We start from the raw sequence: 27,899 nt of genomic DNA, 5'->3' as shown, positions 1-27,899 counted from the left end.
GACGCTCAAAGCGCTTTACAATAATGCCTCACATTCACCCTGATGTCAGGGTGCTGCCATACAAGGCGCTCACTACACACCGGGAGCAATAGGGGATTAAAGGCCTTGCCCAAGGGCCCTTAGTGATTTTCCAGTCAGGCGGGGATTTGAACCCATGATCTTCTGGACTCAAGCCCAACACCTTAACCACTAGACCATCACCTCCTCCAACAAACATTTATTATTTGTATAACAACACTGAACAATGGCCACTGATGTTTATATCCTGGACTCACACACCAATCCAACAGGGGGCAGTAAATCATCTGTATATTTAAAGCATGTGTGTGTAATTTTACTTAGTGTACATAATATAAATAGAAATATGTAAAAAAAAACAAAACATGGATGACACAAGAAAGTGGAAACCCTTATTTCTATTGTGGTCAATTTAAATATCAAATGACAAAAATGATGTAAATGTCCAGTGCAGCACGTTTGCTAAAAAGTTTCCTGAAGTTGTCAGGTGAAGGTGTGCTGGAGGTCACCTGGTCTGTTGGTGGCAGCCATGATGAAAACCTGCCGCCGACTCTCTAAGCCATCCATTTCTGTGAGGAGCTGGTTGACCACTCGCACACTGGCCCCCGACTGGAAACACACACACACACACACACACACACACACACACACACACACACACACACACACACACACACACACACACACACACACACACACACACACACACACACAATGAAGAGCAGAAGATTTCTCATTTTAACAGACAGAACAATCCATCAGCACCACAGCAGAATGACTTAGTTGTACTTTTGTTGATGTGTTATTGGTAGTTTGGCCACAGCCGATAACTCCCCCCACGGCGTCGTGTTCCAGGGGAGGGGGGGGGGTGAAGACTCTCATCCATTTCACGTCACAGACTCTGGAGATGAGCACCGACACAAACAGACCTCGGGGCCCGTGTAGGACTTTCTTATGCTTGTCCATGTGCAGGCTGACGTGTGGCCGACGTCAGAGCAGAATACAGTGAAGGAAGCAGAGTCATTCTCACCTCGGACGCCGAGCGGACAGGACACAGAGCGTCGATCTCATCAAAGAAGATGACACACGGAGCAGAGCTGCGTCCTCTCTGGAACACCTGTCTCACAGCGCGCTCACTCTCACCCACATACTGGAGACACAAGAAGCCCGAGTCAGCAGCACAACCGAGTCGTCTCCTCCTCTTAGGGCCAAAAAGCCCAAACTTCACATCACAGCAGTTTGGTTTATTGTTATTTATGACACAACACATGATGCAGTGCTCTCTGCAACTGAAGGTTTCAAACACAGGTGAGAGGACATTTCTGTGTCCCCATCTGGACAGTCCAACAATCACTGAATAACCTGACAGATCCAAAACTATTTCATTTCCTTCTATATTTCCAGTCTAACTTATCAAAACTGCAGAGTAACACTGAAGGGAGACATAAAATAAAGTGCAAAAGTCAAATACAACCCAAAACTACAATATGCCATATTTGACTATTTTGGGAGTCACTGTGACTTATACTCAGGGGCAAGTTACCTACCGAAAAATCATGCATTTCTTATTCTTAATAATAATAATAATAATAATAATTATAGTAAGTGTTTCTATTGGACTTTCACAGGAATCAAAGCACTGAGCAAAATAAACTTCAATATGAAAAGAATAAATGACAAGACTCATTTATGATCTGATAATCCAGAAAATACTATATATATATATACACACACACACACAGACACACTCAACAAAAACATAAACGCAACACTTTTGGTTTTGCTCCCATTTTGTATGAGATGAACTCAAAGATCTAAAACTTTTCCACATACACAATATCACCATTTCCCTCAAATATTGTTCACAAACCAGTCTAAATCTGTGATAGTGAGCACTTCTCCTTTGCTGAGATAATCCATCCCACCTCACAGGTGTGCCATACCAAGATGCTGATTAGACACCATGATTAGTGCACAGGTGTGCCTTAGACTGCCCACAATAAAAGGCCACTCTGAAAGGTGCAGTTTTGTTTTATGGGGGGGGATACCAGTCAGTATCTGGTGTGACCACCATTTGCCTCATGCAGTGCAACACATCTCCTTCGCTTAGAGCTGATCAGGTTATCAATTGTGGCCTGTGGAATGTTGGTCCACTCCTCTTCAATGGCTGTGTGAAGTTGCTGGATATTGGCAGGAACTGGTACACGCTGTCGTATACGCCGGTCCAGAGCATCCCAAACATGCTCAATGGGTGACATGTCCGGTGAGTATGCCGGCCATGCAAGAACTGGGACATTTTCAGCTTCCAAGAATTGTGTACAGATCCTTGCAACATGGGGCCATGCATTATCCTGCTGCAACATGAGGTGATGTTCTTGGATGTATGGCACAACAATGGGCCTCAGGATCTTGTCACGGTATCTCTGTGCATTCAAAATGCCATCAATAAAATGCACCTGTGTTCTTCGTCCATAACAGACGCCTGCCCATACCATAACCTCAATAGACCCGACACCAGTGTGAGAAACATCTCCAGATCATGATGCTCCACTAGGCTTCACAGTAGACTGTGGCTTCAATTCAGGTTTTGGGGGCCATCCGACAAACTGTCTGTGGCCCTGAGACCCCAAAACAACATAATGTTGCTCCGTTTCTCTGCAGTCCAGTCAGTGTGTTCTTTGTCAAACCTCTTCAGCAGGTGGGGGTTTTATTCCCCACAGTGGGACTCTGTGGGGTCTCTTGTCCATCGTTTGTCTTCACACAGACATCTTCTCGTTGTTCCAGGACTCATGGGTACCTTCAGACCTTCTTTGGTCCTCCAGGAGCTGATCTTTGAGTCTTTATCATTCTGTCTGTTCTTTGATCCATTTGAATTGTGGTTTTCTGTTTTTTTTTTTCCCCACCTCTTTCTGGTTTTGTTTCCATTTTAAAGTATTTCAGATCATTTTCTGCACTTCTTTGTTTTCTTCTCTCCAATCAACTTTTTAATCAAAGTACTCTGTTCTTGGGAACAATGTCTGAACAAATTTTCCTCAGATTTTCAGAGACAAAAACACGACAACCAGCAGGAAGAACATTTACTGTCTTCATCCTTGAATAAGTTTCACCTGTTCTGCATTTATCTCTTCTAGATTGGATTATTGCAATGCTCTGTTTTCTGGTTTATTACAGCAGTCCAGCATTAGGGGTCTTCAATTGGTGCAAAATGCTGCTGCCAGACTTCTGACATGAAGCAGAAAGTTTGACCACATTACACCCATTCTGGCAGCCATTCATTGGCTTCCTATTTCTGCCAGATTGGATTTTAAGGTTCTGTTGCTAGTCTATAAAATTGTTCATGGACTGGCACCTCCCTACCTGGCTGACCTGGTTAAGCCTTACGTACCGGCTCGGGCCTTGCGTTCAGAAAGTGCAGGAGTTTTGTGTGTTCCTAGGGTGAATAAAAAGTCTGTGGGGTATAGAGCTTTCTCTTACCGTGCCCCTGCTCTGTGGAAAGATCTCCCTGTGAGTATATGGCAGTCGGACTTGGTGGAGACTTTTAAATCAATATTAAAGACCCACTTTTTTAGATTGTCTTATTACTATACTGTGTTTTTATGTCTGGCTTGCATTTTCTTTTTCTTTTTTTACTTTTTATTGTGCCTTTTTTTATTTGAATTCAGTTTGTTCTGCTGGGAATGTGTGTTGTGTGAAGTACCTTGAGGTGACTGTCGTGAGAAGGCGCTATAGAAATTAATAAAATTAAATTGAATTGAACCTGTGAGGGCAGAACAAGAGTCAAAGAAAAATACACTCACTGATATTTTTAACAATATTCCTGTTTCTTTACTTTCTGTAAAGTAACAAATTTGATACATTTTTCTTCACATTTTGATTTGTAATAGAATGTTCACAATGTATTTGTGTGTATGGAAATAAAAATTATTTTGGGGACTTTGAGCTTTTCTCATATCTTTAAGCACACTGTTATTTTAAACTCAGCTGTATGTTTTCACACCTCTGATCAGGTCTGCAGGTATCTCTTATTAACCTGAATAAAACACCTTATACCTAAATATTCCAAATAAATATTCCAAACCCAAATGAGAAAAAGTTGGGATGTTATGGAATTGCAAATAAAAACACACCATTGATTCTTACATTTACTTTGACTCTTATTTCATTGCAGACAGCAATGATATCTCATGTTTTTATTCTAGTTAAGTTCATGCTGTTTGTTAATCAAAGGCCAAATTCCTTTAAGACATGTTTGAAGAACGGTACAAAATAACACCTGAAATGCTTCATCACTTGCTGTCCTCGACGTCAAAATACCTACAAAGTGCTGGAAGAAGGAAGGGCAATGTAACAAACACTCTGGAATGTGCTTCAGGCCCAAAGTGCAGGAATAGATGAACATGAAGTATCTTGAGTAGAGCCCGACCGATATTATCGGCCGATATAAGCCCTTTTCCATGTACTCACTATCGGCCGAAATTTTGCCGATAGAACGCCGATAATTTCTTAGAAACAGAACAGTTACTGAAATAATGTTTGTGTCGGCAATGTAAAATGTCCTTGCGCCGTTTGTCCAGTAGATGGAGCTCTGATTCCATTCAACTGAGAGCTGCTTACACCACTGCTTAAATGTGTTCATCACCGGCCCCGTACTGTAGTTCGCCGTCACACTGCACTGATCGGCTGACAAATGCATACAAGTAAGTTTATAAGGATCTATATCCTTATCCTGAACCTATATCTAAGTTGCAGCAACAAGAGGTACAAGATCAGATGTATTTCACAACTCTTTTTAAGGATATGTATTTGCTAATTTCACAAAGGTTTAATTCTTGATTGCATTTTTTGAACTTGAAAATTCTTCTCTGTTATAAAGTTAATCAATATGAGGACAAAGCTTCAGCTTTGAGCTCATACCTTTTTTGTTAAGGGTCCAAAAAAGAACATTTTATTCATTTAAAAAAAAATAAAAAATCGGCTGATTTATCGGCTATCGGCAAATCAGCCGATTTATCTGCATTTTTTTCATCTGAATATCATTATCGGAATCGGCCTCAAAAAAATCCATATCGGTCGGGCTCTAATCTTTAGTTCAGATCACTATGAAATAAAAAGTCTAACTAAATGTAAGAATCACTGCAGGATTTATTTATATATTTTTATTAAAATTTATTGATTTAATTGAATTTTATTCTATTTCCACACCATCCCACCTTTTTCTGATTTGGGGTTGTAGAAAAAAACATCCTTACCTCGCTATCGCTGGAGTTAATTAACCCTTTAAAGATGCTAATGTGTAGTTTCTTGGGTCCTACAGCCTGTGTTCCTGTGTCCCTGACTTCAGTTTAAAGGGACAGACAGGTGACAATCTGACTGGACCACAAAATGCCCACTTATTATAGAACACAGCACCAGCTGTGAGCCAGTATTTTCCTCCATTTATCTTGGAAAGTGAACTAAGACATGTCCCAAATGGACCCGTGTCCTCTGTGTCCACCTTTAAACTAGCCGCCTTCATGTCTTTCTGTCTCCAATGTGCTCTACAGCATGAACAACTCACCATGTTGAGTAACTCTGGACCTTTGACAGAGATGAAGTTCAGCCCGGACTCATTAGCCACGGCCTGCAATGACACAAAGCAGCGGATATTATTTAACGGATGAAAAAACTCAGTGAAATGTTTGAGAAAGACACTAGCACTGTATCTCAGCTTTATGTCAAAGGTGAGGAGTCACGTTACATACATACAACAAAATTATTTCAGGTCATAACAATAATAATGATGATGATGATGATGAGTCTACGTGTTCTCCCGTGTCGGTCTGGGTTCCCTTTAGGCGCTTCGTCTTCCTCCTGCTTCCAAAAACACGCAGGCTCGATGAACTGGTGGCTCTAAACTGACCGTAGGTGTGAGTCAGAGTGTGAATGTGTCTGTCTTGTCTATGAGGGTCAACTGAAGAGGAACCCATCAGCCTGTGGTGTGTATCTAAAGTGTGTCTATCATTTAAATTCCAAAGACAAATGTCCACTGGACAACATTCACTCTGGAATTTCTATACCCACGTATTCCAACTAGGGCTGACGGAGGGCTGCGGCCTATTGCAGCAGTCACTGTGCGAGAGGCGGGGTCCGCCCTGGACAGGCTGGACAACTCAGCAGGTGTCATTTGGTGCAGATCAACTTTTGGAAACAATGCAATAAAAATGTGAGTCAGTTTAATTTAATTTTTTCCAGCTCTTCACTTTAAGAGTTTTGTGCACTGTTGTTGTGCACTTTTATTATTGGTGATTATTATTTTACTATTGGAGTTTATTTTGTTTGGTGTGGTGATTCCTGGGAAAACCCTACATAAACAGTAGTAGTTTGTTTTTTTAAATATATAACGAATGTGTGATTTTCAGTATAAAAGTTGCACTGCAGTACAAGTCACAGGACCTCCCAAACCACTTAAAACAAAAACCAGACTTGCACTCCAGAAAATACGGTGCTCACCAGATACGTCACCTACAGACATCTTCAGGTCTTTGTCTGCATCACTGCGACACGAGTCACCCAACGGAGGACAAATATATATATTTTTTTTTCTCTCACAACCCCAATTAGAATTGAAGATTTTCTGAAAGAAGAGCAAAACGTATTCAAGTAAATAAGTCCAGTTGACCTGACTCAACCCATTTGATACTTTGTTTTTGTATACCTCAAGAAGCCAAGATGGATCATTAAAGTTTGGAGAAGTCTGGTCAAAGGTCAAGGTAAACTTGGTCTGAAAACCACACTTTTTATATATATCTCAAAACAAAGAAGCTGAGACAAGCAATCTAAAGCAGTCTGTCTCAAAGAGTGGTTCACAGACCACTGGTGGTCTGAGAGCAAACCCAGGTGGTCTGTGAGTGCACTGGAAGAACATCACATTGGAAAACTACTACTCAAACGTCTGATGGACAGTAACATAGTGCTAGAGTGGTCAGCAGACCTTTACTTGGGATATCTGGGGGCTGAGCAGGTCCACGACACTTTTTTTTGGTTACGTGGTCCTAGCGCTGGAAACATTTGAGAAACGCTGTTACTTATTGGGATGAGTGATGTCTTGATGAAGTCATACATAGGCAAAAACACAGCGACAGACGGATGTACTTCACATCATGGTGTGTAGAGCGCACACCAGCGTCCTGATGCTTTTCCACTCTGAACTCTGTGTGTGTGTGTGTGTTTGATTGCACTCTGTGGTTGTGTAAGTGGTCACAGTTATGAAGAATCTATGTCCAGGCATTGTGGCGAGGGTCACAGTGAGGGAGGTGCGGTGGGGAACCTTGGCCAGCAGGGTTTTCCCACATCCTGGTGGTCCAGCGAGGAGCACTCCAGCTGGTGCAGTCAGTCCCAAGGCTTTGAAGTGTTCTGGAGAACGCACTGGGGCCTGCAGACACAAACACCACGGTCAGTACACCGTGTTACATGAACAGGGTTCCATGGACAGTCCAAAGAACTCTTCTTGGTATGAGGGGCAATTGAGAAGTTTTGAGCCTGACCCAGAAAGAGCAGGGCGTGGTTCTCCATCTTTTGCATTCTGAGAAACCAACATTTCTCAATACTGTACCCAGTGAGTAAAAACTTCACACATTCTCCAAAAATGTTGGTTTCTCAGAATGCAAAAGATGGAGAACCCCGGCCTACTTTTTCTGGGTCAGGCTCAAAACGTCTCTATGGCGCCTCATATATTCATGGAACATTCAATGTGTTCATTTTACCAACAACAGTGTGGGCGGGGTTTAAATACTCTGAACAGTACAAGACACTTTATTCCTGAGGTCATGTCCAGTGGACACTGCATCTACTGTTGTGTCACTAGTAACCAGAACGAGAAGAAGAATCCTATTCAGCTGGGATCATGGATGATGATGTCACATGCTCACCAGAATGGCCATGGTGAGTTCCTCTCGGATGTCCTGTAGCGCTCCCACATCATCCCAGGTGACATCAGGCACAGTGGCAAACCCTTCCCTCTTGGCTGAGGGCTGGACGCTGGCCAGAGACGCCTGGAAGTCAGACAGGAGGACAGACAGGCCGGCCAGCTTCTCCTCTGACAGCGACTCCGTGTTCTTCAGCAGTTCCAGGAGGTGGGACAGCTCCTCTGCCTGCACATACACCAACACAGACTCAAAGCAAACCATTGTAAAGTCAAACTGTCATCTCTTCTGCTGATGTTTGAACGTCCTGACTTTTTTTTTTTTACTACATTCCAAAATCTCCATCACATCACCCAGAAAAACAGCAGAATATTTTTATAGGCAGTTGCCCGTTATCAGTGGTGGCTTTTGTGGGACAGAGGTGTGAACTTTAAATGTCATTTGAAGGAGGAGCAGCGGCTAACCAGGTCAGCGTCTGATCTCTGCAGGTATGAAGTGGGCAGCGCCCCAACAGACCAAAGGGCTCATTGTGCCTCTGTGTAAAACAGTCTGCTCCAGTAACTGCAGGGCGAGACTCTGCTCCGGGTCCCAGCTGGTCCAAGCCTTCAGTGGGTATTAAGCAGGACTTCCCTTGTCTCAGGGCCACCGAAACTTCAACTCAACTTTACTTATGAAGTGCTTTAGAACAGACACAACTGAAACAAAGTGCTGTACAATGAAATAAGAAACAATATGAAACAACACAAGCCAACAATAAAAACTAAAACAGAACGAGGTCTCATGCTGGTTTAAAAGCCAGTGAATAAAAGAGTGTTTTGAAGTTGGTTTTAAAAACTGACAGTGAGGAGGCCTAATGTGTGCAGGCAGATCATTCCAGGTCTTAGCAGCAGCCACAGAGAACGCTCGGACCCCTCTGAGAGTTCACTTGGACCTCGGTCAGGGTTCCCAACTTTGGGACTTTGGCTGGAGTTAGAGTGCCTAGACATCTCTGTCTAGGCACTCTTGTGGGGCAACATGGCAAGTCGGAAAAAAAAAAAAAAAAAAAAAAATCGGTCACGTGACTTGTGGTGCCACCTTGGTTCCAAAATAGCTTTCACTGTTCATCTGTCTGCATGTAAATCCAGCTATTTTTTAAAATTTATTCCATCCCAAAATGCAATATGGCTGTCTTGGGTGGTGCATAATGCACGATATGAATGAGTAATATACACCAGGTGGTGCAAATTACGCAGCCGTATCACGCAATATGCACAACCCGTGGTGGTGTATATAGCCAGTCTGCACAAATAGACACAAGAAGGACTTTAAGATGTTCAAATTCCCTTCAGATCTGAACAGAAGAAACATTTAAAATAAAGTCAGCCGTGTGGGATGGAAGCGGCTTCATCATCAAAGCTTTGAGAGGTAAATTTATTGTTCATTCCCATGTACAGTAAAACTCACAAAAAAGTCCCAAAGTTTTTGTATTGTTTACACGTAATAAACACCGTATATACCGGATTTTGTACAACGGATTTTTCACTCACATCTGATGAAATGTCCCGTCCAATCACAATGTATTTCCATTAAAAACCCCTCGCATGTGGGATTGGAGATATTTCCGTGATTAAAAGTCCGACCATTGGACTTCCGGTCGGCGGCATGTGATATGGACACCTAACTCAGAGCTCTGACCAGAAAATCACAAACTTATCCCCAAAACTGAGACAACTCGAAATTCAACAATGAAGGAGAAGTAGGGACGAGCGGAGAACAAAAAAGAGGACGATCACAAACACAGAGACCTCAAAACAAAGCCGAATACAATTCAGAAATGGATGAAGAAGGTACCACTCGAGAGGACATGCTAACGGCTAATGTTAATGCTAAGGGAGCTAAGCTAACAGCTATTACATGGCAGGATGGGCCGGATAGCATAACAAAAGAAAAATTATGAGAACTTAAAACAAGAAATGAAAAGTGACTTTACAACACTCAAAGATGAAGTTAAGTCAGACTTAAAGCAGGAATTCAGTATGTTTAAAGAACAGGTGGACCAGACGTTGTCAGAAAACACGAAAGAACTTTCAGAGCAGAAACAAGCTTCGGAAGAGGCACAAAAACAAATAGAAGAACTGGAAGAATTTAGTACTGAGTAAAAACGAGCCCTCCTCTCTGCTTTGGAAGTGCAACGGGATATGAAAGAGAAGTTAACTGACTTGGAAGGAAGATCGAGGAGAAATAATATTTGATTCTTTGGGGTGCCGAAGGGAGCGGAAGGGGACTCAGTCCCCTGCTACGTGGAGAACATGCTGCGGAGGGATTTGGAGCTGCTGGCTGAGATCCGTCTCTCAATTCAACAGGCACAGAGGGCAATAGCTGGACGCCTTGGACCTGGAGCAGCGCCTGTGTCCATGTGTGTAAAGTTCTGCAGGTCACACTGCTGCAACCTGCTTGATAACACGTGTAATTTGCTATTAAACGTGCTTCCAAATTCAAAAGCTGTGCATATTCAGCATGGTTTGAACGTTCCAGGCAGAAGACCGTTCCAGAAATTTACCTCTGTTGAGCCACCTGTGCAGCAGACGTGTGTCTCCTCCAGCTGCCAACAGAATAAATGTGTCCTCAGACTCCTGGCCATAAACAGAACACTGCAATCTTGTTCTCCACATTCATCACTCTTCATATTTATGGACCGTTGTGCTGCTCACCGCCTTTTCAATTCCTGGACTTTTCGGGCGAGCAGAGGGGATTTAGCCGGGTTAGCGTTAGAAGGTAGCCTCGTATTTCTTGTGAATTGTCTGAAACGCTGCTCCAAATTCCCTTTCTTCAGTAAAGCCACATTTACATTGCAGATAAGACAGATGGATTTACCATTCGAATAAATGAAAAAAATAATACAGGATGAAAATTATAATTTTTCTTATCCAGCATAGAAGAAGAGCTCTTCTTCTTCTCTGGTGTTTAATGGCAGTCGGTGTCCTTGTCGGTGCATTGCTGCCACCTGCTGCATCATTCTGTTATAGGAGCACTAAATCCTCTCAAGTCCAGTGACAGATTTTTTTTTTATGCGATCGTCAGCCCACAATCCACCAGCCGGTCTTAATTGACTGGTTTGGCATGCCAGCCCTAGGGGAAGCGTGTACAGAGAGAAAAGCAGGGGTCCTAAAACTGAACCCTGTGGGACCCCGTATAACAGTGGAGCAGAGGAGGATTCACAAACCCCAAGACCAATGCTCATAGTCTTGTCTGCCTAGTTGGACCTAAACCAGTCCAGCACGCTACCACCAATGCCCACTAGCTGCTGCAGACGATGTAACAAGATACTGTGGTCTACAGCATCAAAGACAGCGGTGAAGTTGAGCAGGACAAGAACAACATAGTTGCCACTATCATTTGCCATTAAAAATTTTAAAGGGCAGTTTCTGTGCTATGCAACATTTTAAAACCAGGCTGAAAAACCTAAATGATGCTGTGTTCATTGAGGAAAGTTTTTAGTTGTGCAGAGACAATTTTCTCCAGAATTTTAGAGACAAATGGCAGCTTGGAGATGGGCCTGAAGTTTGCTAAAACAGTGCTCTCAAGGCTTCTTCAGCAGAGGTTGTACTACTGCATGTTTGAAGCTTATGGGGACGACACCAGAGGACAGAGAGAGGGGTCAAAGGTGGGTGGAGAAATGAGAGCTCTTGTGGAAGCAACCTTCTCAATGAAAAAGTTTAGAAAACTATTACACACATCAAAGGATGTGTCCAAACCTACGGGCTGTGAGACGTTCAGGACGGAGTCAACTGTTCTGAGCAGTACATGAGGGTTCTGTAGTTTTCTGTAGTTTTTTTTTTTTTTTCATTTCTAATTATTTATTCAATTTTATGTTGCCTTGTTTTATGTAAGGCGCCTTGAGACGGCTTTTGCTGTGATTTGGTGCATTATAAGCTAATTAAATTAAATTAATTAAATTAAAATTTTCTGTGATTATGCTTGACAGATTCTCTCTTGGATTCCTTGATGTCTTGATAAGAGCGCCAGTGGTCCTTTAAACTCTGGAATGAAACCTGGGCTGAGATTAAAATCACCGACAAACATGATCATAGCTGGTCACTCCTGCAAGAAAGTTTGAAAACTCTCTTATGAACTCTTATTATATTTTGGGGGCCGGAAGATGAAGGCACAGAGCACAGGGTCTGAGCGACCAAAAGGATGCAGGACACTGTTTACAGTTAAAGGTTCCTTTAAAAACAATCGCCGTTCCTCCACCTCGGCCCAGCGCCCGCAGAGAGTTAAGACAATTCTGGTCAGAGCTGGAGGCTGTGATCTAGCAGATCGCTGAGCATGGCGCGGCATCCTCAGGTTGTGGAGATTTTTCCCACGCCAGCGGAGCCGCTGGGTGAGGGGGTTCCGCAGCCAGAACAGGGCCACGTCATCCAAACCAGTGACAGGTACCAGACAGCTGGCAATGGGTTAAAGAAGTGCCGGGGCACTGTAAGGGGACACCATGGTCCTTGTGCAGCACAGGAGACATACAAGGAACATGTCAGGCAGATTAACTTTACCACCTGGCTGCAGTGTTTACCGCGGTGACGGCGCTTCCATGGGGAAGGTAGCGCTGAGGCCCGGGATTACTGGCAGGAGCAGGGGAAAGGTTTTCTATCCACCATAATTAAAAACACTTAGATCTTCGACATTTTGTCATAAACCCAAGAGGGACTGGCGATATATACCAGCAGAGACTCGATCTGAGGGGTTAAGGCTTAAAAAAAACATTAAAAACACACACAAAAGAAGAAGAAAGATGGAGTGCCGTACACACGGACACCACCATGAAGTCAGAACCTCTGACTAGCAAAACTACACACACTGTAAATCTAATGATTATTTTTTTAAACTGTGTCTTATTATTCACCTACTTTTTTCCATCCATTTTACTAAACCCACACATTCTGGTTAAGGGACAGGGGGTGGGGTGCATGTCCTCAGATTTATAGGTGCTGATCCTCATCCCAGCTGTTTCACACTCACCTGTCAACTGATCCAGTGAGTGTTGGAGGTCACCGGCCAATGAAGCCAACAGGGCCACATCATCTGCAAAATGCAGCAATGAGACCCCAAGCCCAAAAAACTGAAGACCCTCCTCCCCTAGACTACACCACGATATCCTGTCCATGAATATCACAAACAGGATTGGTGACAAGGTGCAGCCCTGGCAGAGGTCAACCCCCACCGGAAACGAGTCCGACTTACTGTCGAGCACCCGAACACAGCTAACGCTTTGTGAGTACAAAGATTGGACGGTCCTGAGAAGAGACCCGAGAATCTGTTGACCGTGGTGCCTCAGTAAGGAAAGATTCCCTGATCCTGATTTTGTGCACAATGCGATGATCTATATGGACTTAATAAATTACAAGGTTACAGTGGCAGAGAAGCTGACTGAGAGTTCGGATAGTACAGGAGAGGTCAAGACAGAGACTCAGGCGTTGAAGAACGTCCTGGACTCAGCCATAAGCCGTGTGTGTAAGTACACTTGGATATGGATCTAGACTAAGACATGGAGGGGTATTCTGGGCAGGGCTGATGGTGTCACTGAAGATGGACATGTAATCCTGATATCTCTGCAGCAGGGGTCTCCTGGGTCATGGTGACCCCGTCACTGCATGCTGACCTGTAACCTGAGATAACAGCGGAACGACTCCGACAGTCAACCTCTCCAGAGAACCCATGGATCTCAGCGACATGTGACGCTGCTATAACTGGTGCACAGATAAAATGATAGCTGGAATGGTGGAATTACCACTGCAGATATTTGATACTTTTATTATTAAAGGTGAATCTTTTCATCTCTAAAAGCTTCTCTCACCTTCTGAGGTGGTGGACCGGTGTTTCCCGTCCCAGCGTTGGCTGCGTTGTGGCTAACAATGGATCCCTCTATGCAGCCGTCTGGACCAGAGACAGCACTCGCAGGGTTGTTATTTGGACCATTATTTTGATGTGGCAACTTTACTGTTTCTAGCAGAATCCTGTTTACAGCAGTCATGGAAGCCTCACGGCACAGCGCCATCAGGTCTGCGCCCACGTAGCCCGGGGTGAGCCGGGCCAACTGATGGTAGTCAAAGTCCTGAGGCAGTTCCAAGTTTCGGCACAAAGTTTTCAGAATCCTGAAGGATCAAGAAAAGTTCTACTTAAATGAAGAGCTACAGTGGCATCTACCATCATCTGCTAACAGTCTACGTCCAAACAATTCAGCCCAGTCTCACACTTTTATTCATGCTCCCATCACGACACAGTCATGTTCGTTATGCGTTTTCTTTTTTATTTTATTTTACTATTTCTAATCCCCCCCCCCCCCCCGCCACATCTCCCTGCATTTCGCGCTCCCATCATAAAATTAATTTATGATACCATTTTCGTGACGATATCAGGAACCATAGATTAACTTACAATTCGTGATGTCATCACGAAATAGTGTGAGATTCAGTTGAACAATCTGACACATAGAATAAATATTCACACAAAAAACAACAAGCTCAGGCAGATAAATATGCAGCTTGACTCTGACTAAATGTTTTCAAATCAGCATGTGCATTGCATTTTAGAGGGTCCATATCTAGGATTTTCCAAAGCTGAGGAAAAATAAAAATGTGAAAGCACGCAATATTTAGCACAAAAAGTCTGATATACATTTGGTCCATAATCATCTCAGCTCAACCCAGTGCTTCTAAAACTCCATCCGTCCTTCTGGGCCAGAACCTTTTCCATTTCACCAAGCACCACCACGCCCTGATTAGCCGGGTCAGGTATGTTCAACCAACAGCTGGGACATTTGCTGGCAAAGCAGAGACATAGGAACTATTTGCAATAACTGAGTGTAAGAAGCAGCAGTCAAACCTGAGACGTGCTGCTTCATCTGGGATACCAAGGCATATCTCTCTGTCAAAACGGCCAGCTCTGCGCAGGGCGGGGTCGAGGGAGTCTGGCCTGTTGGTAGCACCGATGACCAGAACTTGAACTGAAGCTGACAGGCTGTTCAGGTCTGAACAAAAAGACAATGTCCAACCCCAAATTAGAAAAAGTTGAGACAGTATGGAAAATACAATCCACAGTGATTATTACAGTTACCATAATTCGAGTTCTATTTCTTTGCAGACCGTATGAACTAAAGATATTTTATATTTTCTGTGGTGAACCTGACTGCATGAAATATTCCATCTTTCAATGAATAAAAACATTCTTTCCATTGTGGTCATGGACAACAGTCGTTTTATATGACACCTAAACAGATCCACGTCATTTGAAATTTACTTCAAATTCAAATGCTGAACAGGAAGCTGACAGCAGGGGGCAGAGCAGGCCCTGTGTCCAACCAGAAGCTCACAGCGGCCACCGAGCGAGCTGCCGACACACCGCTGAGCAGAGCCAGAGCCGCTGAATAGCTGAGCAGTGTGTGGAAACTAGGGCTGGGCGATATGTTTTAAAGTTCATATTGCGGTATAAACTGAATCCCTTTACGGTAATGGTACATATCGCAATATAAACTGAAGTGTAAAAATTATAATGGAAGTATTTCTGAATGGGATATATAGTCCCATTTTTGGGGATATATAGTCCCAAAGCTAAATTGATAAAAATAAATAAATAAAACAAAACAGTGTAATTTTGAGCGCCTGACTCTCTGACTTGTATCAGACATGTAATTTTGGACATTGCAATGACCCTACAACTTTGTCATTCCACCTTCTGTCCAGCTGGGGGCAGTATTAGTTTATTTGACTTTGGTTGCATTTTTGTCCAGGAAGTCATCAGAGACCTGACTGGCTTAGATCCACCAATGAAAAAGGGGAAGGAGTCCACCCCCCCCCCCCCCCCCCATCTTGCTCTTTCTCTCTCTCTTCAGAGGAGAAGGAGGAACAGATTCTGTATGAGGAAATGACACTGTTTACATTAAATATGACCATAAAATTCACACAAAACATTGTGGAAATTATTAATCACAATTCACATTATAGCAGACTTATTAACATAATTTAAAAACTAGTACAGAGTTTGACGTGCACACCTTTAAAACGCATTGAAATGAAGACTGAGTCTGGTGAATTTAATGGTAGAACCACTTAATTTGGTCATGTGTGAGTCTAAATCTCTACCGTAGGCCAAATTTATATCATTTCTACCGTCGACCACACATACAGTGTACTAGTGGACACACACGGACCCCCAGCAGGTGCTCCTACTGAAACACAGTGTGTGTTCATTTTGGACTTTGTTCCACTCGGTCACATGACGCACCTCTCTCATGAGTCCTGTTCCAGGTGACACCTTGATTCAAATCAGTGCATGAATATAAACTAGCTGAGAAAAAAATAAATCAATTTTGATGGAGTTAAATCACCGTGTGACTGATTCTACTTGCACTTAGTGTGTCTAGAGAGAGAGGGGCAATGTGACAACTCGGGGGGAGGGGGGGATCGGTCACGTGACTCGTGATGCCATCTTGAGTTCGAAAAGCGTTCACCGTTAATGTGTCTGCATGTAAATCCAGTTATTTTATTTATTTATTCACTGAAAATGTCGGGTTGTTGTGCATTTGGACGCATCTACTGGTGGTTGGCTCTCACTGCGGTATTGTATCACTTCCTGTTCCGGAGCACAGCGGTGTTTTTCTGTATCTGTTAGCTGTTTAATCTGCGCAGTTAGATTGATCTAGATAACTAGATAACGATTTATTTCACAGTGTAATCTTCACGTGCCTTAACTAAAGCACTCCCTCTGCTGAATCACCTCTAAATTATTTACACATTATTCACTTTGTGTGTTTTTAGGAATCCACTAGCTTAGCGCAGCTACTAGCTCTTAGCCGGTTTAGCATGGCGGCTTCTCCTGTCTCTCCCGCACTTTTCTGCGCTGGGTGTGAAATGTTTAGTTATTCCTCGGCCTCCTTTAGCAGTAATGGTACTTGTAATAAGTGTAGCTTATTCGTAGCTTTGGAGGCCAGGCTGGGCGAATTGGAGACTCGGCTCCGCACCGTGGAAAATCCTACAGCTAGCCAGGCCCCTGTAGTCGGGGGGGACCAAGGCAGCTTAGCCGCCATTAGTTCCCCTCCAGCAGATCCCGAGCAGCCGGGAAAGCAGGCCGACTGGGTGACTGTGAGGAGGAAGCGTAGTCCTAAACAGAAGCACCGTGTATACCGCCAACCCGTTCACATCTCTAACCGTTTTTCCCCACTCGGCGACACACCCGCCGAGGAACAAACTCTGGTTATTGGCGACTCTGTTTTGAGAAATGTGAAGTTAGCGACACCAGCAACCATAGTCAATTGTCTTCCGGGGGCCAGAGCAGGCGACATTGAAGAAAATCTGAAACTGCTGGCTAAGGCTAAGCGTAAATTTGGTAAGATTGTAATTCACGTCGGCAGTAATGACACCCGGTTACGCCAATCGGAAGTCACTAAAATTAATACTGAATTGGTGTGTAACTTTGCAAAAACAATGTCGGACTCTGTAGTTTTCTCTGGGCCCCTCCCCAATCGGCCCGGGAGTGACTTGTTGTTTAGCCGCATGTTCTCCTTGAATTGCTGGCTGTCTGAGTGGTGTCCAAAAAATGAGGTAGGCTTCATAGATAATTGGCAAAGCTTCTGGGGAAAACCTGGTCTTGTTATGAGAGACGGCATCCATCCCACTTTAGATGGAGCAGCTCTCATTTCTAGAAATCTGGCCAATTTTCTTAAATCCTCCAAACCGTGACTATCCAGGGTTGGGACCAGGAAGCAGAGTTGTAGTCTTACACACCTCTCTGCAGCTTCTCTCCCCCTGCCATCCCCTCATTACCCCATCCCCGTAGAGACGGTGCCTGCTCCCAGACCACCAACAACCAGTAAAAATCTATTTAAGCATAAAAATTCAAAAAGAAAAAATAATACAACACCTTCAACTGCACCACAGACTAAAACAGTTAAATGTGGTCTGTTAAACATTAGGTCTCTCTCTTCTAAGTCCCTGTTAGTAAATGATATAATAATTGATCAACATATTGATTTATTCTGCCTTACAGAAACCTGGTTACAGCAGGATGAATATGTTAGTTTAAATGAGTCAACACCCCCGAGTCACACTAACTGCCAGAACACTCGTAGCACGGGCCGAGGGGGAGGATTATCAGCAATCTTCCACTCCATCTTATTAATTAATCAAAAACCCAGACAGAGCTTTAATTCATTTGAAAGCTTGACTCTTAGTCTTGTCCATCCAAATTGGAAGTCCCAAAAACCAGTTTTATTTGTTGTTATCTATCGTCCACCTGGTCGTTACTGTGAGTTTCTCTGTGAATTTTCGGACCTTTTGTCTGACTTAGTGCTTAGCTCAGATAAGATAATTATAGTGGGCGATTTTAACATCCACACAGATGCTGAGAATGACAGCCTCAACACTGCATTTAATCTACTGTTAGACTCTATTGGCTTTGCTCAAAATGTAAATGAGTCCACCCACCACTTTAATCATACCTTAGATCTTCTTCTGACTTATGTATGGAAATTGAAGACTTAACAGTATTCCCTGAAAACCCCCTTCTGTCTGATCATTTCTTAATAACATTTACATTTACTTTAATGGACTACCCAGCAGTGGGGAATAAGTTTCATACAGTAGAAGTCTTTCAGAAAGTGCTGTAACTAGGTTTAAGGATATGATTCCTTCTTTATGTTCTCCAATGCTATATACCAACACAGTGCAGAGTAGCTACCTAAACTCTGTGAGTGAGATAGATTATCTCGTCAATAGTTTTATATCCTCATTGAGGACAACTTTGGATGCTGTAGCTCCTCTGAAAGAGAGCCTTAAATCAGAAGTGCCTGACTCCGTGGCATAACTCACAAACTCGCAGCTTAAAGCAGATAACCCATAAGTTAGAGAGGAAATGGCGTCTCACTAATTTAGAAGATCTTCACTTAGCCTGGAAAAAGAGTCTGTTGCTCTATAAAAAAAGCCCTCCGTAAAGCTAGGACATCTTACTACTCATCACTAATTGAAGAAAATAAGAACAACCCCAGGTTTCTTTTCAGCACTGTAGCCAGGCTGACAAAGAGTCAGAGCTCTATTGAGCCGAGTATTCCTTTAACTTTAACTAGTAATGACTTCATGACTTTCTTTGCTAATAAAATTTTAACTATTAGAGAAAAAATTACTCATAACCATCCCAAAGACATATCGTTCTCTTTGGCTGCTTTCAGTGATGCCGGTATTTGGTTAGACTCTTTCTCTCCGATTGTTCTGTCTGAGTTATTTTCATTAGTTACTTCCTCCAAACCATCAACATGTCTATTAGAACCCATTCCTACCAGGCTGCTCAAGGAAGCCTTACCATTAATTAATGCTTCGATCTTAAACATGATCAATCTATCTTTATTAGTTGGCTATGTACCACAGGCTTTTAAGGTGGCAGTAATTAAACCATTACTTAAAAAGCCATCACTTGACCGAGCTATGTTAGCTAATTATAGGCCAATCTCCAACCTTCCTTTTCTCTCAAACATTCTTGAAAGGGTAGTTGTAAAACAGCCAACTGATCATCTGCAGAGGAATGGTCTATTTGAAGAGTTTCAGTCAGGGTTTAGAATTCATCATAGTACAGAAACAGCATTAGTGAAGGTTACAAATGATCTTCTCATGGCCTCAGACAATGGACTCATCTTTGTACTTGTTCTGTTAGACCTCAGTGCTGCTTTTGATACTGTTGACCATAAAATTTTATTACAGTGATTAGAGCATAAAACTAAGTCCCTTCGGCTGCTCCCTTGTTTGCACTTGGGGTCGCCATAGCAAATCCAAGGTGGATCTGCATGTTGAATTGGCACAAGTTTTATGTCGGATGCCCTTCCTGATGCAACTCCACATTACATGGAGAAATGTGGCAGGGGTGGGATTTGAACCCGGAACCTTCTGAACTGAAACCAAGCGCATTAACCACTTGGCCACCAGAGCATGCCATAGGTATTAAAGGCACTGCGCTGCGGTGGTTTGAATCATATTTATCTAATAGATTACAATTTGTTCATGTAAATGGGGAATCTTCTTCACAGACTAAGGTTAATTATGGAGTTCCACAAGGTTCTGTGCTAGGACCAATTTTATTCACTTTATACATGCTTCCCTTAGGCAGTATTATTAGACGGCATTGCTTAAATTTTCATTGTTACGCAGATGATACCCAACTTTATCTATCCATGAAGCCAGAGGACACACACCAATTAGCTAAACTGCAGGATTGTCTTACAGACATAAAGACATGGATGACCTCTAATTTCCTGCTTTTAAACTCAGATAAAACTGAAGTTATTGTACTTGGCCCCACAAATCTTAGAAACATGGTGTCTAACCAGATCCTTACTCTGGATGGCATTACCCTGACCTCTAGTAATACTGTAAGAAATCTTGGAATCATTTTTGATCAGGATATGTTATTCAATGCCCATATTAAACAAATATGTAGGACTGTTTTTTTGCATTTGCGTAATATCTCTAAAATTAGAAAGGTCTTGTCTCAGAGTGATGCCGAAAAACTAATTCATGCATTTATTTCCTCTAGGCTGGACTATTGTAATTCATTATTATCAGGTTGTCCTAAAAGTTCCCTGAAAAGCCTTCAATTAATTCAAAATGCTGCAGCTAGAGTACTGACAGGGACTAGAAGGAGAGAGCATATCTCACCCATATTGGCCTCTCTTCATTGGCTTCCTGTTAATAGAATTTAAAATCTTCTTCTTACTTATAAGGTTTTGAATAATCAGGTCCCATCTTATCTTAGGGACCTCATAGTACCATATCACTCCAATAGAGCGCTTCGCTCTCAGACTGCAGGCTTACTTGTAGTTCCTAGGGTTTGTAAGAGTAGAATGGGAGGCAGAGCCTTCAGCTTTCAGGCTCCTCTCCTCTGGAACCAGCTCCCAATTCGGATCAGGGAGACAGACACCCTCTCTACTTTTAAGATTAGGCTTAAAACTTTCCTTTTTGCTAAAGTTTATACAACCCCTGGCAAAAATTATGGAATCACCGGCCTTGGAGGATGTTCATTCTGTCGTTTAATTTTGTAGAAAAAAAGCAGATCACAGACATGACACAAAACTAAAGTCATTTCAAATGGCAACTTTCTGGCTTTAAGAAACACTATAAGAAATCAAGAAAAAAAGATTGTGGCAGTCAGTAACGGTTACTTTTTTAGACCAAGCAGAGGAAAAAAATATGGACTCACTCAATTCTGAGGAATAAATTATGGAATCACCCTGTAAATTTCCATCCCCAAAAATAACACCTGCATCAAATCACTCTGCTCGTTGACACTGACCCTATGTCACGAAATTGACCCTATGTGTCTTGCAAGGAATGTTTTCACAGTTTTTGCTCTATGGCAAGATGCATTATCTTCTTGAAAAATGATCATCATCCTCAAACATCAGAAAAGTGTCCAAAATATCAACGTAAACTTGTGCATTTATTGATGATGTAATGACAGCCATCTCCCCAGTGCCTTTACCTGACATGCAGCCCCATATCATCAATGACTCTGGAAATTTACATGTTCTTTTCAGGCAGTCATCTTTATAAATCTCGTTGGAACGGCACCAAACAAAAGTTCCAGCATCATCACCTTGCCCAATGCAGATTCGAGATTTATCACTGAATATGACTTTCATCCAGTCATCCACAGTCCACAATTGCTTTTCTTTAGCCCATTGTAACCTTGTTTTTTTCTGTTGAGGTGTTAATGATGGCTTTCGTTTAGCTTTTCTGTATGTAAATCCCATTTCCTTTAGGCGGTTTCTTACAGTTCGGTCACAGAAATTGACTCCAGTTTCCTCCCATTCGTTCCTCATTTGTTTTGTTGTGCATTTTCGATTTTTGAGACATATTGCTTTAAGTTTTCTGTCTTGACGCTTTGATGTCTTCCTTGGTCTACCAGTATGTTTGCCTTTAACAACCTTCCCATGTTGTTTGTATTTGGTCCAGAGTTTAGACACAGCTGACTGTGAACACCAACATCTTTTGCAACATTGCGTGATGATTTACCCTCTTTTAAGAGTTTGATAATCCTCCCTTTGTTTCAATTGACATCTCTCGTGCTGGAGCCATGATTCATGTCAGTCCACTTGGTGCAACAGCTCTCTAAGGTGTGATCACATCCTTTTTAGATGTACACTAACAAGCAGATGTGATTTGATGCAGGTGTTAGTTTTGGGGATGAAAATTTACAGGGTGATTCCATAATTTATTCCTCAGAATTGAGTGAGTCCATATTTTTTTCCTCTGCTTGGTCTAAAAAAGTAACCGTTACTGACTGCCACAATCTTTTTTTTCTTGATTTCTTATAGTGTTTCTTAAAGCAGAAAGTTGCCATTGAAATTACTTTAGTTTTGTGTCATGTCTGTGATCTGCTTTTTTATCTACAAAATTAAACAACTGAATGAACATCCTCCGAGGCCGGTGATTCCATAATTTTTGCCAGGGGTTGTAGTTAGGGCTGGATCAGGTGACCCTGAACCATCCCTTAGTTATGCTGCTATAGACTTAGACTGCTGGGGGGTTCCCATGATGCACTGAGTGTTTCTTTCTCTTTTGCTCTGTATGCACCACTCTGCATTTAATCATTAGTGATTGATCTCTGCTCCCCTCCAAAGCATGTCTTTTTTCCTGGTTCTCTCCCTCAGCCCCAACCAGTCCCAGCAAAAGACTGCCCCTCCCTGAGCCTGGTTCTGCTGGAGGTTTCTTCATGTTAAAGGGAGTTTTTCCTTCCCACTGTCGCCAATGCTTGCTCACAGGGGGTCGTTTTGACCGTTGGGGTTTTTCCGTAATTATTGTATGGCCTTGCCTTACAATATAAAGCACCTTGGGGCAACTGTTGTGATTTGGCGCTATATAAATAAAATTGATTTGATTTGGAGGCACAAACAGACACAACAAGGGCTTCAAGATGTTCAGATTCCCTTCCGATCCGAAGAGAAGAAAAATTTGGGAAAATACAGTCAGCTGTGTGGGATGGAAGCGACTTCATCATCAAAGCTTTGAGAGGTAAATTTATTGTTCAGTCCCATGTACAGTAAAACACACCTAAACCGTCATCGTATAAACCAGATATTCACAGTCACCGGACAAAAAAGTCCCTAAGTTTTTGCATTGTTTTCCATGTAATAAACACTGTATATAACGGATTTTGTACAGCAAATTTTTCACTCTCATCCAATAAAATGTCTCTTCCAATCACAATGTATTCATATTAAACCTCTCACATGTGGGACCGGAGTCATTTCTGTGATTAAAAGTCCGACCGTTTTCACACCGTGTTCAGACTGCAGCCTGACGTGCACCTGTTAAATCAGACACAAAAGGCTGTGATTTGAGACTTTTCTGCTTTCATTGCTTCGTCTGCCATCATATTTGAGTAGTTTTTACAGTGAGCACACTGATTACATTTTGATAATGGATCAAATACATTTGGCAGTAAGAAATTTTCAGAGGAAATTTTGACCCAGTCATTAAATGAGGCGCACGTCCTGATGCAGGATTCCCCGTAGATGTTCTTCCCCTCCTGACTCTAACTAATCCGTTACATACATATCTCTCACATCGGATCACAATGTATTTCCATTAAAAACGCAGAGCAGTCTGGATGTGTAGAGGTACAGATCCAAGTTCAGCTCTGACTCTCGCCGATTTGAGGAAAGTGGGATCAGAATCATTCTGTGATTAAAATTCCGGCCGTTTATTTTTTCGGACCATGTTCAGACTCGGATCCATAGCCTGACGTGCACCTGTTAATCAGACACAAAAGGCTGTGACGACACTTTTCTGCGTTTAATCTTTCGCCTGCCATCATATTATAATAGTTTTTACAGTGCACAAGCTGATAAAGGATCAGAAAAGTCTGCATCACATTTACAGCATGAAGTTGCTAAAAGAGGAAATTGTTCAGTTTACCTTTGATTTTGGAGGTGATGATTGTAGAAAGAAAAGCCTGTTGAGGGTCATATTAGTCCAGAATAAAGCAAATCCAGAGACAGAGAACTTTAAAACTGTTACAACACGTCACTGTATGACACAGAGTTACAGAGCTGCAGCTGCATAAATCAGGCTTTAAATTCATAAAAAAAAAAAAAATCATCAAATTGTAAATTTGATAGCTTAACTACTTTTATATTTATTTTGATAGCACCTGTAACTGGATGTGTTGCTGTATGTGGTTAAATTATATAAAAAAAATGTTGAAAAACATTAAAGGTCCATTCAGTAGTTCAGCGCAGTTGGACCCAAAAACGCGCCGTGTTCTGAGTTAACCGCCACTCTTTCTATCAAGGCACACACTTGCGTTTCCCCGTCCTCCTCTTTGAATGAAAGGTTCAGGTATGAAGACGCCATTTCATCATATTATTAAACACATGGTGCTTGGCTTATTTTTGCCTGTTCAATAAAAATCCTGGGGAGAACCCATCCCAGAGTTCCAGCAGCTGTTGGGATGTTCGACGTACCGTCCATGCAGGTAAGAAGCTGAGCCACAATCCTCCTCTCCATGTCTTTAGAGGCCACTTCTCTCTTCGGAGTGATGGCATCAATTTCATCGATGAAGAGGATACAGGGGGCGGAGCTCTGCAAGATGAAAAATTACATAATAACTGTTAATGTGCAAAATACACAACAAGCATCATTTACTACAAAACTTTATCAAAATATTCACAGGTCCTTTACGTAATTCACATCCATAAATATCTGGACAACACACCAGATACCACCTCACCAGAGATGAAATTAAACAATCAACTTTTAGTCAGTCCAGTATTGGTGATCATCTTCAACTGAGGCTCAGCACTTCAGAGCTCATGACATCAGCAGGAGGAGGTACACCGCGGCGCACTGCCATCAAACAGTGGACAGAACTTTTTGAGGAAGTGGTTTGTAGAGACAGCCATGGTTTATTGAAAATACTGTCCAAAAATGCCTCTTGAAGATGAAAAAAACATATAGTCAGGTCGCATGTTTATTCTGTATGTGGAACTCACTGTGTAACAGCGTTTCCATGGGGGTTAGTCTAACAACGAACAGCAAGCACACACGTGCACACTGGTGGGGACGAGACGCCATACGGAAGACAGGTGGCAGAGACGGCAGCCTAGTGTGGCTACAATAATCTTTACCTCAATGCAGACAAGACCAAAGAGATGGTTATTAATCTAAGGAGAAGTGGGGAGCTGCACACACCACTATACACTGATGAGACAGGTGGAGAGGGTGAAAACCTTCAAACTCCTCGGCACTCACATCAGTGATGATCTCACCTGATCTTAGAGCACCCGACAGATCATCAAGATGTCCCAACAGAGACTGGACTTTCTGAGAAGACTGAGAAAATTTGGTCTGTCAGCCAAAGTTCTCAGCACCTTCTACAGGTGTACGATTGAGAGTGTCCTCCCATCACAGTCTGGTATGAGAACTGCACAGTCCAAGACAGGAAGGCTCTCCGGCGTGTGATTAAGACCTCACAGTACATGTCTGGGGCAGCTTTCCCCTCATTGCAGCACATTCACCAAACCAAAGTCCTACGTATGACACACAACCTGATCAGGGACAGTACACACCCCCAACACTCATTCTTCACACTCCAACCATCAGACAGACACTACAGGAGTCTGAAGTCCAGGACTACTAGGCTGGGGAACAGCTTCTACCCACAGGCCATTAGGCTTCTCAGTAACTCTGACACACTGACCCCTCCACCACCTGACTGACTCTTCTTTCACAGCTATTCTTCTCCTCGTCATTATTACTATCATGTTGTGTGGGCCGCTGAAGAGGAGGTACTGGTGGCCCACCACCATCAGATGGCGCCCTGCTTGAAGTGCGGGCTTCAAGCACGAGAGGGCGTCGAAGCCACTGGGAGTGACAGCTGTCACACATCATCAGCACCAGCTGTCACTCAGCCAACTCATCAACCTCACCATAAAGGCCGGACTGCAACTCCACCTCCTCTCCGAGAAATCAGCTACCAATCGATGGTAACCTTCTCTGCGATTTATATTGAGACTAAAAACATTGTTCTGTGTGCAGCCGTGTTCCTGCGGGCTCTGTCAGAGGCTGGATTGGCGGACAGTGAGAGGGCGACGTTCTTCGCCTCTCACCTCCATCCAGGAAAGAGACCAACAGGAGCTGCACGGGTGAAATTGTTTCTGGAGGTGGAGGTTTCTCCCTCCGGAGGAACTACTTAAGGGACGATTACTGGGTGTGTCTTCACACACCCACCATTAACTGTTTCTGTTTCTGCCAGCAGTACCTGGTCTGAGAGCTGGAGACGGTGGCCACCTGGGACTCGGGACTTGGCGGCTCCGGTGTTCTTCAGATCCGCTGGCGGTGGAAGCCGTGTGGGATCCGGCTCTTCTTTGGACAGACGTCTTCTATCCTCGAGCCTGCCCACACGTCACCTGTGTATGATTGACTGTACCCCTCTATTTGTTTTTGTCTGTATTCCGTTGTGCAAATCACAACATTAAATTGTTACTTTTTGGCTTATCCATTGTCCGTTCATTAACGCCCCCTGTTGTGGGTCCGTGTCACTACACCTTCCAACATATCATCCTCTAAGTATTTATTATAATAGCTCTGTTCACTGTTTATGCACCCGTGCACCTTACAACTCCTGCACAGCAGGAATACTGCTTAAAACTCCACAATATCACAAAATTACCAATACTGCATAAACTGCACATCCTCTAAACTGCACATCCTTTAAATAGTGTATATAATACAATCTTCAGTCGAATAACGTGTCTTTTTTGAAATCTTCTGTATGTGAACTTATTACCTGCAAATATTCTAGGGAAAAAGAACAGAGTAAGACTTCAACAAAAAACCTCTTAACTCATAACACCACAGTCTGTGCTGTTACTTACCATAAGAACTTTGAGATTCCAAAAATAAACAAGACGAACAAATAAGCATGTGATAAACAACAGAATTGGACGTTATTTGACACAGACTGACAGGGTTAGAGAGAGCCCATCCTGCCATACTGACCACAGCCAGGCTGAAGAGCTCCCTCAGCTTCCTGCTCAGACTCCCAGAGACTCCAGACACCAGCTCCGGAGCAGACACCTTCAGCATGGGCAGCTCCAATTCCTGAAACACACAAGACACACATTCTCACCACATAACTCTGTCAGGTGTGAGCCCCCTGAAGCTATAGGGTTTTAAACCTCTAAAATGTTATTGGCAACCCTATTTTAACCAATTTGAGTGGTTTTAGATGCATTGAAAGCAAGAATAACAGACAAAAAAAATGACTCATGTTGTAATATTTGTAATACCAAAGTTCTTTTTAAAATGTTAATAAAATAAGTAACGTTGAAAAGGTTAAAAACACAATATTTGGTGGGCATATAGCATTTACTCTATTCCTCTTCTTTCATCCAATGAAGCAGGCAGAGTTTTCTGTCATGACAGTTTTTTTCCCCAACATTAAAAAAAACCCCGAACTACTAAAACTGTAAAGTAAGTCCCTTCAGCTGCTCCCTTGTTTGCACTCGGGGTCGCCACAGCAAATCCAAGGTGGATCTGCATGTTGAATTGGCACAGATTTTATGCTGGATGCCCTTCCTGAAGCAACTCCACATTACATGGAGAAATGTGGCAGGGGTGGGATTTGAACTCGGAACTTTCTGCACTGAAACCAAGCGCATTAACCACTTGCCCCAAAGTTTGAAAAAGAGCTGAAGCTCCTCCCCCCGGGTGACAAAATTAACACTACAAGAACGGCAGAAGGAGTTTTTTTTCTCACCACAGTCACCTGTGTGCTTGCTCAGGGAGTTGGTAAGGTTAGACCTTACCCATGTTAAGCGCCTTTTGGAGCAGCCTTGTTGTGATTTGGCGCTGTGTAAATAAACTGAACTGAATGAACTGGTAACTAAACTGAGTAGGGACTGAAGGGATGTGCTCACCCGGCAGCTGTCACTGGACTGCTTTGTGAAATGTGCTAGTGGCT

General features: G+C 42.9%; 1 protein-coding gene across 2 annotated transcripts in view; it reads right to left on the bottom strand.

Moving 5' to 3' along the window:
* Positions 1 to 27,899, bottom strand: part of nvl (nuclear VCP like) — a 102,982-nt gene that overhangs the window by 10,257 nt on the left and 64,826 nt on the right. For both annotated transcript variants that reach the window (XM_034184629.1, XM_034184628.1), the window contains exons 11-19: positions 26,936 to 27,037; positions 24,400 to 24,517; positions 14,778 to 14,922; positions 13,750 to 14,047; positions 7,926 to 8,147; positions 7,325 to 7,429; positions 5,576 to 5,638; positions 1,049 to 1,168; positions 528 to 627 (exon numbers count right to left, since the gene is read on the bottom strand). In XM_034184629.1, coding sequence (XP_034040520.1) covers positions 528 to 627; positions 1,049 to 1,168; positions 5,576 to 5,638; positions 7,325 to 7,429; positions 7,926 to 8,147; positions 13,750 to 14,047; positions 14,778 to 14,922; positions 24,400 to 24,517; positions 26,936 to 27,037 — 1,273 coding nt within the window. The remainder of the gene's footprint in view (positions 1 to 527; positions 628 to 1,048; positions 1,169 to 5,575; positions 5,639 to 7,324; positions 7,430 to 7,925; positions 8,148 to 13,749; positions 14,048 to 14,777; positions 14,923 to 24,399; positions 24,518 to 26,935; positions 27,038 to 27,899) is intronic.

The sequence above is a fragment of the Thalassophryne amazonica genome, chromosome 13 (genome assembly GCF_902500255.1).
Source record: "Thalassophryne amazonica chromosome 13, fThaAma1.1, whole genome shotgun sequence".
Taxonomy (NCBI): domain Eukaryota; kingdom Metazoa; phylum Chordata; class Actinopteri; order Batrachoidiformes; family Batrachoididae; genus Thalassophryne; species Thalassophryne amazonica.
This window is presented reverse-complemented; position numbering and strand designations above follow the sequence as displayed.